General features: G+C 38.1%; 1 protein-coding gene across 6 annotated transcripts in view; it reads left to right on the plus strand.

The window, feature by feature from the left end:
• The window catches only part of SPAG9 (sperm associated antigen 9), a 163,842-nt gene that overhangs the window by 146,177 nt on the left and 5,000 nt on the right, over nucleotides 1-12,665 (plus strand). For 4 of the 6 annotated variants that reach the window (XM_036999026.2, XM_073235428.1, XM_073235429.1 and 1 more), the window contains 5 exons: nucleotides 195-366; nucleotides 2,141-2,254; nucleotides 3,497-3,535; nucleotides 4,449-4,625; nucleotides 7,937-8,086. In XM_036999026.2, the coding sequence (XP_036854921.1) occupies nucleotides 195-366; nucleotides 2,141-2,254; nucleotides 3,497-3,535; nucleotides 4,449-4,625; nucleotides 7,937-8,086 (652 nt within the window). The remainder of the gene's footprint in view (nucleotides 1-194; nucleotides 367-2,140; nucleotides 2,255-3,496; nucleotides 3,536-4,448; nucleotides 4,626-7,936; nucleotides 8,087-12,665) is intronic. The other 2 variants (XM_036999029.2, XM_017669494.3) reach the window with 1 other exon arrangement.

A 12,665-nucleotide genomic window follows, 5' to 3' on the forward strand; every position in this document is an offset into this window, starting at 1 on the left:
GTTTTTTTCTTCTTCATTTGTTTTGCAGTTTAGGATAAAAGCAATTGTGTATATTAGAGTAATCATACTTAGTAAGCAATATTCAGACTCCTTTCTTGATATGCAATCTGCTAGATTATTGTACAAATCAACAGTTTTTAAACATGAGCTCCTATGCAATCAAAGTAACATTGTGACTGAACACTCTTTCCTAGAAATCATTTGACGCGCACCCCAGGAGGGAGAGCCAGGTGCGGCAGCTTGCATGGGTGGGTGACGGTGTGTGGGTCTCCATTCGTTTGGATTCCACACTTCGTCTCTATCATGCACACACTTACCAGCATCTACAGGATGTGGACATTGAGCCTTATGTAAGCAAAATGTTAGGTAAGCTTCCAAGGCATTTTATCTTTATCAGTCCAAGACAATGTTTTATTTTTAAATGGTCTCAAATTCTGGGTAGAACCAGTGAATAGTTGCCTCAGGAACAGTGAGCTTTTATCACACTGGAAGTGCCAGGCAGAAGTGCCATTCATTCTGTGGTTCTTGACAGAAACTTGGGATCATTTTTACTCCATCTTTGTTATTCCCCAATCTAGTCAGAAACTGTCAAGTGTGCCTCCAAAAATATCTTCCATCAGTTACTTTATCTCTACGCCTATACCCATGGGCCAGGCCACCATCCTTCACCCTTACATAATGCCAGCCACTTTGAGAATATTTCTGCCTCTAGATGAGTTGACATTTTATGACATGACCAGAAGAACTGAAGTGGCCTGGACCACTCTCTTCATTCACTCTGTTCGCCCACACTCACCCAAACTCAGCGAGTTCCTTCCTATTTCATGGTCCTCACATGTGCCGGATCCTCTGCCGAAGAAGTTCTTGGTCCTTTTTTACTTGGCTCTTGGGTCGCAGCTTGCCTGTCATATCCGGAAGGACCTTTCTTGATTCCCAGTTAGATTTAGGTCCTCTCATATTTTTTCTTCATGAGCTTATCATTGTTATGGTTGGAAACTGGTATTATTTGAAGAGCATTGTCTCTCTCCCCAATAGACTGTAAGCCCCAAGAAGGACAGGGACCATTTCCAGTGTATTCCCTGCTGTGTCCTTTACACCTAACCCAGTCCTATATGACCCTTAGAGATGTCACAAAGTATACCTTTATAGAGAAAGGTTGAACTGCATCAGTGATTTATAACCTGAGGTCTTTGCCCTCAGAAAACCTGCTGATAGCTCTCCCTAGAATTAGGGTTACACACACACACACACACACACACACACACACACACACAAGCTCATTTCAGGGATATGCTTTCACCATATGTTAAAGATCTCCAGCTTCATATATATACAGACAAGGAAAGCATATAGGGTTTATTAGCAAAGATTGTTTTTAAATGTGCAAATACATTTTAAGGCAAACCAGAACTCTTTCAGCTTTTAAAAATGAAGGCACTTGATTTTCCTTGTTTTTTTTTAAGGTATTATTGATATACACTCTTATGAAGGTTTCACGTGAAAAAACAATGTGGTTACATTTACCCATATTATCAAGTCCCCTCCCATACCCCAATGCAGTCACTGTCCATCAGTGTAGTAAGATGCCACAGATTCACTATGTGCCTTCTCTGTGCTCCACTGTTTTCCCTGTGATCTACCAAACCATGTGTACTAAACATAATACCCCTCAATCCCTTTCTCCCCACCTCCCCACCCGCCCTCCCACACCCCTCCCTTTTGGTAACCACTAGTTCCTTCTTGGAGTCTCTGAGTCTGCTACTATTTTGTTCCTTCAGTTTTGCTTCATTGTTATACTCCACAAATGAGGGATGATTTTCCCTGTTCTTGCTGAGGTTTTTCAGTTTGATTTTGTTTTAGAACTCCCTATGTCATATTTTCTGATCAATGATATCTTCTTTCTGAGTGATAATGTAATGGCAGCCGCTTTAGTATTCTCCCATTAACCATAAATTGTCAGAGAGATGTCACAGCCAAATGGGAGTTTGTTTTGAGGTGCACCTTCAGGAAGCACCCCAGTTCTGGTTACATTTTCTCTGTTACTGTTAACTGTTATGTTAACCCAGCCACACTGACAGACTTGGAATTTAAAACATCATGTGCTTCAGTTCCTCAATAACATGTTCCCTCCACTATACAGGTACTGGGAAACTGGGCTTCTCTTTCGTGAGGATCACAGCTCTTATGGTGTCTTGCAATCGCTTGTGGGTGGGGACAGGAAACGGTGTCATTATCTCCATCCCATTGACAGAAAGTAAGTATATTTTTAAGCTAACTGTCCTAATGCAAATAGGAGAGCCGCAGGAAATAGTTATGTCCAGAGTTCAGGCAGAAGGAATTGTTGCAGTATTGGCAAAAGTGTGGTAATTCAGAAAATCACACTGATAGCTTCACTCTATGAAACTTATAAACTGTAGCAAATTACAGTTACCATGTACAAGGACCAATATTTATAATGAAAAGTTTTTCATTGTGAGACTCTGTCTCTTAGTTTGGGAATCAGAGTTCTACTATCTTCTAAATAAAAGTCAAAGTCCATTCTTCTTCAGCTTTTATTGTACCAATATCCAGAAACACTACCTAACATTCACCCAGGTTTTTCCTATATCGCTGACAGTTTGTTTAGGATATTCCATTTGGCTTATTTGAGTTTTGGAAAAAATTGTGGGAGAAGTTTCTTCAGAGGTCAGCAAGCCTTTCCTTAGGCTGGAGAGAAGCTCTTTACCCATTATTTGAAAAGTATGTGAACAAAATGTACAATGTATGTTTTTAATATTTTCCATTATTTTGTGAACAAAACGTACATTGTATGTTTTTTCCTACTATGTTCCATTACACTGATTGTTCCTATTAAACAAGTGTTTTCATGTTGCAAAATTCATGGGCAGAGAATGGTTTGAAAACAAGTGCCATTAAATCCATAAAGTAAGTTAATAAAGAAACACCTCAGAATTGCCCTACCTATTTTCAGGGGAAAGGAAGAGAACTAGAAGGTGGTATAATATATCTGGAACATTTAAGGACCTAAATTCTTAATCCCAGCTGTCTTTTCTGAGATTACTTATAAATCTACGTGTTAGACCACTTCTTACATCCTAAGAAATTCCACATCCCCAAAGTTCATTTCAGTCCTCTATAAAACAGTTCCATTTTGGTATAGTTATTTGCACAGGAACTTCTGAAAGAAAAAGGGGAAATACTAGCATATAGGCAGTGCTCCCCAGTAATTTCTTACTCACTGAAATTGCTTTACAAGTTAAGAAGAGCAAAATCACAGTAAATCAAATTGTCCTCTTGGAACAAAGTGTTCTGTAGAGGCTTTGTAGGAGCTGAGTGTGTTACCTGGCATCATACCAAGTTTGATTTTGTTGATTTAGTTAGGAGCTTTGAACACCAAGTTACCAGCTAGAAGATGCTGAGAGTGGTGGCTCATAGTAATTCTTTTCCTCCCTGTCATGCACCTCTCCATGTCCCCTTTCCTCCTCTTTCACTTTAGCCGTAATCCTCCACCAGGGACGTTTACTGGGGCTGAGGGGTAAGTGCAGATTCTGAACCAAACTCTCCTTCCTGGCTTCTGAGAGCCACTGTGAGGCTGTTCTCACATCTCTAGATACCCTCTTGAATGTTCCTAAATGTCACCACTTGCAGTCACTATTGCAGCTAGTGTTCTTTGTTTTTTTTAATGTTTGTTACATGGCCACCAAACTACTGCTCAGCAGCTTAGTCTATGTATCATCTTTTGTTGCAGCTGAACTTTCTTTCAGACTTTGTTTTCCTGACAATAAAAACACAAAACATCTCTTAAACTGCCATTAATCTGTATTGTTTACTCTAGTTACCAATCATGTTTCTTTCTTATTCACTCACTAGTGCATGGAATGGGGATGTTTTGTGAGTCTGGTCATTCTAAAATAACCCAGTAAACCATCAGTGTGGTGTAAATAAAAGCCACTCTATTGTAGTGGCTGGGTCCTTTTAAGCACAGCTTTTTATTATCCCCTCAAGGGAGATAGTCTGATCACTGGGAAGAAAAGTCAGAAGACACACAAAAAATTTTATTTAAAAATATGCCTATTACTTTACACTGTATAACTAGTTAGTTTTCTAAAATGGAAATTAAAAAACAAAATAAAACAGACATACCTAAGAATCAAATCTGTTTTCTTTTGTTAATGAAAATTTTGGTTTTTTAAATTAATCTGTTTAAAAGTAAGCTTAGGTATTGCTAGACTGGCAAAATCCCCTACTCCACTTACTGAGGTACCTAAAAATAACCAGCATGCTATACATCCTTTTTTCCAGCTTTGTCTTGAATTGGCATTGCTGCCCTTGATTTATCTCAACTGGCTATTAGCTTTTAGATAATACCATAAGGATTAACCAGTAACTTCCTGCATCATTACTGTTTTCTAGGGGAAAGTATTTGATACTTGGTTTCTCTGTTACAGCAAATAAAACCTCAGGGGCACCAGGAAATCGTCCTGGAAGTGTAATCCGAGTATATGGTGATGAAAACAGTGATAAAGTGACTCCAGGGACATTTATACCTTATTGTTCAATGGCACATGCACAGCTCTGCTTCCATGGGCACCGGGATGCTGTGAAATTCTTTGTGGCTGTTCCAGGTGAGTTAGATTATTCTGTTGAGAAGTTGCATATAATTGTCTTCTGTTACTTGACTACTACCTAGTCTAATGCTAAGTACTAGAATTATAGGTAACTCAAGTATAATATATGAAATATTCTAAAATTAAAGGTATAAATAAAGTGCTAGTAGGGATATTTGAATGAATTTGCTTTGGTATCTCTCTTACACTCTCAAAAACAAACATTGATTTTTATTTAAGAAACTTGCTTACTTTTGAAAAGCAATAGTGTTATTTTGTCACCAGAAATGGTCTTGGCCTAATAAAGGAGATTGCTAGAAATAAATAAATAAACTCTCTTACACTCTCAAAAACAAACATTGATTTTTATTTAAGAAACTTTCTTACTTTTGAAAAGCAACAGTATTATTTTGTCACCAGAAATAAATGGTCTTGGCCTAATAAAGGAGATTGCTAGAAATAAACCCACATCATCAGCGCTGCATGCAGGGAGAGATAGAGAATGTGCTCTGGTACCTTTTCTCAGGGTTACGGCAAAGAGCAGTAGACTAGAAGTCTGGGAAACCTCTGAATAAATGCCCTGCACTATCTAAGTGTTCCTCCACCACTCACCTTATTTGTTATCTTGAGCAAGTTGCTTAACCCCTGAGATTCATGTCCTCATTTCATACATGGAAATGATTAATATCTGCTCTGCCCACCTCATTTGTGGTAAAAATTAATGAAAAAGTGCTTTGGAAACTAAGACACAACCCAGAGGAAAGGTGGTAGTGGTGATGGCCAATGACATGCTCTGCCCACTGAAAGTACTAAAATGATGTCACTGACCATCTGTAAGCAGGACCCTTTTTTTTTCCTTCCCATAAGAGTCAAGTTCAAATATGACTTTGCCATACCAGCTAATTGTATGATACTGGACCTGATAGTGTCTCAGTGTATTACGGTTCTTCAGTTCTTCAGAGAAACAGAACCAACAGGGTGTGTGAGAAAAAAAAAGAGAGGGGGGAACAAGAGAAATTGATTTAATTTAAGGAATTGGTTCATGTGGTTATGGGGCTGGCAAGCCTGAGATGGGCACAGCAGGCTGGAGGACCAGGAAAGAGCTGATCTTGCAGCTCGAGTCCAAAAGCAGTCTGGAGGCAGAATTTCCTCTTCCTTGGGGGATCTATCATGTTCTCTCTCTTAAGACCTTCAACTAATTGGATGAAGCCCACCCACATTTTGGAGATGGCCTTTACTTTTCCTTACTCAGAGTCCACCAATTTAAATGTTTATCCTCTCTAAAAAATAGCTTTACAACATCTAGACTGGAGTTTGACCAAACATCTGGGCACTGTAGCCCAGCCAAGTTAACACATAAAATTAACATCACACTCATTTTCCCAAAGATCAAATTGTGTTGCAAAGATCAAATACTTACATGTACGTAGTGTAGGGCATTTTTTCAGTGTTCTTAATAGCATCGTAATGAGCTTCCTGAAACATGAATCTTGTACATTTATATAGTTGTTTCCTTAGGATAAATTCCTAGAAATGGAATTCCTGGTAAAAGTGTTTTTTTGCTTTTTTAAAAAAAGAAATAAAATGTCAGAGTCCCTTTTGAATTCCCTTACTTTCCTCTCATCCCATTGCCTAACCTTTTTCCTCTCCAACTCTAACCACTCTCGTGAAGCTAATGTGTGTCCTCCTGCCCATGTTTTTATATTTACTACATTTGAACATATCTATAAATAACCATATAGTATTATAAATATACAAATATATAAATATAAACAGTATAGTATTTTTTTGGTTTTGAACTTAAATGTTCTGTGCAGTAGACAGTTGACCCTTGAACAACACAGACTTAAACTGTGCAGGCCTACTTCTATGTGGATTTTTTTCAATAAATATATTGGAAAATTTTTTGGAGATTTGCAGCCTTTGAAAAACATTTTCGTTTCTCTAACTTTATTGTAACAGAACAGTATATAATACAAATAACATACAAAATATGTGTTAATTTACTATTTATGTTATTAGTAAGGTTTCTGGTCAACAGTAGGCTGTTAGTAGTTAAGTTTTAGGGGAGTCAAATATTATACCCAGATTTTTAACTGCACCAGGGATGGTGCCCTTGACCCCTACATTTTCAAGGGTCAGCTGTATGTTCTTCTGCAGTTTGCTTCTCATTTTTTGAGACTTGCTGATGTTTATATGTAAAAATCTGGTACATTCATTTAACCATAGTATTCTAGTATCTGAATAAATATAGTACATTTTATTCATTCTGTTGATGGAAAAAACCTCTAGGTTTTTTTCTTCCCTTTGCCCCCTTATTAAAAAAATAATACTCCACTGGACTTCTTGCACATATGAGAAAGACTTGCTGGGTATAAATCTGGAAGTGGAACTGGCAACGTTGTTTGTTGACCAGTTGCACCTAAAGATTAAATTATTCAGGTTGGCTTTATAATCATACCGCTATGCTCTTGCTTGTGTGACAGAACTATTTTGTCTGCTAACAGGAGTTATTTCTGTCAGGCTTGAGTAATGCATGAATGAGGCACTCTCCTCTCTATTTTAAACATAAATTTTTAAAAGTGTGTCTTATCAATAGGCCTGTGTCCTGCTCTCTCCTGAAGCATGGTCTGTGTATTGTGACCAAAGGACAACAGATTCTGGCAAGAAAAATCAAATACTTCACAACCAAAACTTTCTAAGAGGAATGTCATAGAGATTATAGTGTGAATAATATTTAAAGGTTTCTCTCTACTATTACACACTCAAGAATTCTACTTTAGAGCTTAAACTTTAGAACAAATAGCACATATACCAGTAATTTTATTTGCATAATCCATATGAAAAATAAGAGGTACTTTTCTTAAATATGAGAGAAAAACCATGGATTTGAAATAAATGTAAATATTAGTTATGAATATCCAAACTCATAAGGCTTCAGTTGAAGACTGTTCTCAGTCTCTCACATAAACACACATACGCCTTTTCAGGGGAGAGACCTCTCCACACTGTCCCTCAGATCAAAGGATGTAGATTGGAATGGTCTGAGACAGGCAGCTAAGACCAGCCTGGCCATGCACAGATTCATACAGGATTTGGGGCCTGTCCCTGCTTTGGTACAAAATGGCTCTACTTAATTTTCATATTGTACTTTATGACCTTTATAGATATTTTCTGATCATGCAGAGGCTTCCAGCATCCCCAGTAATTTGGTTGTATTAGAATGTACTTACCTTTTTGCTCAGCTTTCTGAAAATATTCAGAAGAAATGAATCTCCTCCACCCCAATCTATAGTAAGTAATATTCACTTCTGTTCCTGTATAAATAGGTCAGGTCATCAACCCACAGGGTGGCAGTAGTGGCACAGATCTAGCAGGTGACAAAGCAGGGCCGTCTGCACAGGAACCGGGCAGCCAGACACCCTTGAAGTCTATGCTTGTCATCAGCGGCGGAGAGGGCTACATTGACTTCCGGATGGGTAAGTCACTGGTTCTGGGAACTCAGCTTCCACTGTGCTGTGAGACTGGAATCTTCACCCACAGTAATAAGAAACCACTCTGATATCTAAGTGATTTCTAAGAGGTTTTCTTCTAATTCTTTACTTGGAAAATGACTCTTTTTCTTTTTCTTTCTTTCTATTTCTACTTCTTTCTTTCTTAATTTTTGTTTCTTCTTAATTTCTTTTTATACCAAAGTATATGTGTTTGAAGGAGCATTCGAAGACAGCAGGGTTTGGTCACATATTGAGATACTTGTAAAGAGCATAAGATAGGGAACCAGAGGCCTTGGACAAATCATTCAACCTCCCAGAACCTCAGTTTCCTCACCTGCAAAATGTAGAAATACAAATAAGCTCCTAAAGTGTTGTTTGTGTCAAAATTTAGTCAATTTGTTTTTTTCACCTCATAAGCATTAATTATCTACTATGTGTCTGTCAGCTGTCGGGGCCTGAGATACAGAAACAAATCAAAGCCTCCCTGCAGAGATAGAACATATTCATAAGTTAGTGTCATAGATTCTCTGATGGGGAGTAGTCATTTGTTCCTAAGGGTAGGGAGAGAAGAGTGTAAAGAATAGGGTTGGGGAATGGAATGGAGAAGGCTTGGAGGATAGGCATTCTGAGAAAGGAGAACAGCTTAACCAAAGGGGTAGAAATGTGAAGCCATCTTAACTAAAGAAAAGCTATTTCAAAATGACTGGAGCATGGAGTAGAAGCAAGTGCAGATTCGAGCAGGCAGAAGTCTAAACAGGGAGGGAGAGTCTGGCTTATGGAAGTCCTTTGCATACCAAATTACAAAGTTTGCACATTTATCTTTGAAGCAAAGGAAAACTATTGGAGGACTTGAAATAGAAGAGCAATATGGTTAGATTTGTGTGGAAGATGGATTGGAGGTGTAAGACTAGAAATAGGGAAGTGAATTAGGGGGAATATGAGTAACAATAGGAATAGATGAGCAGCATTCTGAGGAATTGGTCACCAATAGGATGTGGGTAAAGAGAGAATGACCCGTTTACTCGGAGATAAAGACTACTAGCACAGGAGCAGCAGATTGGAGGCAGGAAGAGGAGCTCTGTGCTGCACATGTCGATCTTTGAAGAGCATGGGAGTTGGGAATCACCTAGCTGAGAGATGTTCACTGGGCTTTGGGGTGTGAAGGTTTTATATCTCAGTAGATTTGGGGGCTCTTGGCATGCTGTGGTACTGAAAACCACAAGGACTGATGAGTTCACCCAAGGAGAGTATGTTGGGCTAAAAGAAGAGGTTGTAGGATAGAACCCCGTATTAATACTCCATTTAAAGAATCATTAGAGCTTATTAAGGGATCTAAGAAGGAACAGCCAGAGAGGTACAAAAATAACACAGAAAATTGATGTTTGTGAAAGTGCTTGTGAATTGCGAAGCACTGTGATGTGAAGTCATTTGCTCTTATTACAGTCATCCTTTAGACTGGCCTGAAAACACAGTGATTGAAAGTGATCCTAAAACATAAGATTTTAGAGAAGGTACTGTTGTAGATAGATGACAAATACTTTAATTATAAATTCTGTAAAAAGGAATATAAAATTTAGGGTCACTTAAATGACAGTGTGCCACATGCATCTAATATGAATTACAATATCTGATGCAAAAGGCTTATTGACACATTTTAAAGGATGGGTGTTAAGTTTAGAAATTGGTTGATTCTGGCAATGTCTGCAGGAATGGAATCACTTCAGGTGTTTTAAATAACTGACTCAGTGCAGAATTCCTTTACAGAGAGGGACTTCACTTAGCTGGGGTAATTTTGGGAGCTTTTTCTTGGAGTGTAGCATGACAGTTGGAACTATACTAAAGTGTATATTAATAACATTTCTATATGGTTTTTCTATTTCTACTAAAAATAGCTTCCATTGTGAATCCTGAAAATAGCATAAAAATTGCTTAACCAGTTCTGTCAGTGTCACTTGTTAGTCCAGCCTCAAACCAGACTTGTTTAATAACACAAGTTAATTTTAATAGTAAATAATGTTACCAGCAACGAATTTGAATTGGTAATCAAAAAACTACCTAAGAACAAAACTCCTGGCCCAGACAGCTTCACCGCTGAATTTTATCAAACATTTATTGAAGACCTAATACCCATCCTCCTTAAAGTTTTCCAAAAAGTAGAAGAGGATGAAACACTTCCAAACTCATTCTACAAGGCCAACATTACTCTAATATCAAAACCAGGCAGACACCACAAAAAAAGAAAATTACAGACCAATATGCCTGATAAACATAGATGCAAAAATACTCAACAAAATATTAGCAAAGCGAATTAAAAAATACATCAAAAAGACCATCTATTGGGATCAAGTAGGATTTATTCCAGAAAAACCACATGATCATCTCCATAGATGCTGAAAAAGCATTTGACAAAATTCAACATCCATTCATGATAAAAACTCTCAACAAAGTGGGTATAGAGGGCAAGTACCTCAACATAATAAAGGCCATATATGATAAACCCACAGCCAAAATCATACTTAACAGCAAGAAGCTAAAAGCTTTTCCTTTAAGATCAGGAACAAGACAAGGATGTCCACTGTCCCCACTTTCATTCATTCAACATAGTTCTGGAGGTCCTAGCCACGGCTATCAAACACAAAGAAATAAAAGGCATCCAGATTGGCAAGGAAGTTAAACTGTCCCTGTTTGCAGATCACATGATATTGTACATAAAAAAACCCTAAAGAATTCACTCCAAAACTACTAGATCTAATATCTGAATTCAGCAAAGTTGCAGGCTACAGAATTAATACACAGAAATCTGTCGCATTCCTATACACTAACGATGAACTAGCAGAAAGAGAAATCAGGAAAACAATTCCATTCACAGTTGCATCAAAAAGAATAAAATACCTAGGAATAAACCTAACCAAGGAAGTAAAAGACCTATACTCCAAAAACTACAAGATGCTCATGAGAGAAATTAAAGAAGATACCAATAAATGGAAACATATCCCACGCTCATGGATAGGAAGAATTAATATTGTCAAAATGGTCATCCTGCTTAAAGCAATCTCCAGATTTAGCCAATTCCTATCAAAATACCAACAGCATTCTTCAGTGAACTGGAGAAAATCGTTCTAAAATTCATATGGAACCACAAAAGACCCTGAATAGCCAAAGCAATCCTGAGAAGAATAAAGCTGGGAGATTCTGCTCCCCAGCTTCAAGCTCTACTTACTACAAAGCCACACTAATCAAGACAATTTGGTACTGGCACAAGAACAGAACCATAGACCAATAGAACAGACTAGAGAACCCAGATATAAACCCAGCCATATATGGTCAATTAATATATGATAAAGGAGCCATGGACATACAATGGGGAAATGACAGCCTCTTCAACAGCTGGTGTTGGCAAAAATGGACAGCTACATGTAAGAGAATGAAACTGGATTGTTTAACCCCACACACAATAGTAAACTTGAAATGGAACAAAGACCTGAATGTAAGTCATTCTTAGAAGAAAACATAGGCAAAAATCTCCTGAATATAATAAACATGAGCAACTTCTTCCTGAACTCATCTCCTCGAGCAAGGGAAACAAAAGCAAAAATGAACAAGTGGGACTACATCAAACTACAAAGCTTCTGTACACCATCAACAGAACTATCAAACTAAAAAGCAAAGGACACCGTCAACAGAACAAAAGGACGTCCTACAGTATGGGAGAATATATTTATAAATGACAGATCCGACAAGGGTTTAACATCCAAAATATGTAAAGAACTCACACACTTCAACACCCAAAAAGCAAATAACCCGATTTAAAAAATGGGTGGAGGATATGAACAGACACTTCTCCAAAGAAGAAATTCAGATGGCCAGCAGGCACATGAAAAGATGCTCCACATCACTAGTCATCAGGGAAATGCAAATCAAAACCACAATGAGATATCACCTCACACCAGTAAGGATGGCCAGCATCGAAAAGACTAAGAACAACAAATGCTGGCGAGGATGCAGAGAAAGAGGAACCCTCCTACCCTGCTGGTGGGAATGTAAACTAGTTCAACCATTATGGAAAGCAATATGGAGGTTCCTCAATAAACTAAATAGAAATACCATTTGACCCGGGAATCCCACTCCTTGGAATTTATCCAAAGAATACAAGTTCTCAGATTCAAAACGACATATGCACCTCTATGTTTATTGCAGCACTATTTACAATAGCCAAGACATGGAAGCAACCTAAGTGTCCATCAGTAGATGAATGGATAAAGAAGAGATGGTACATATACACAATGCAATACTGTTCATCCATAAGAAACAAATCTTACCATTTGCAACAACATGGATAGAGTTGGAGGATATTATGCTCAGTGAAATAAGCCAGGCAGGGAAAGACAAGTGCCAAATGATTTCCCTCATTTGTGGAGTATAACAACGAAGCAAAACTGAAGGAACAAAACAGCAGCAGACTCAGAGACTCCAAGAAGGGACTAGCGGTTACCAAAGGGGAGGCATGGGGGAGGAGGGAGGGAGAGGGTATTAAGAGGTATTATGTTTAATACACATGGTGTTG

The sequence above is a fragment of the Manis javanica genome, chromosome 4 (genome assembly GCF_040802235.1).
Source record: "Manis javanica isolate MJ-LG chromosome 4, MJ_LKY, whole genome shotgun sequence".
Classification (NCBI taxonomy): domain Eukaryota; kingdom Metazoa; phylum Chordata; class Mammalia; order Pholidota; family Manidae; genus Manis; species Manis javanica.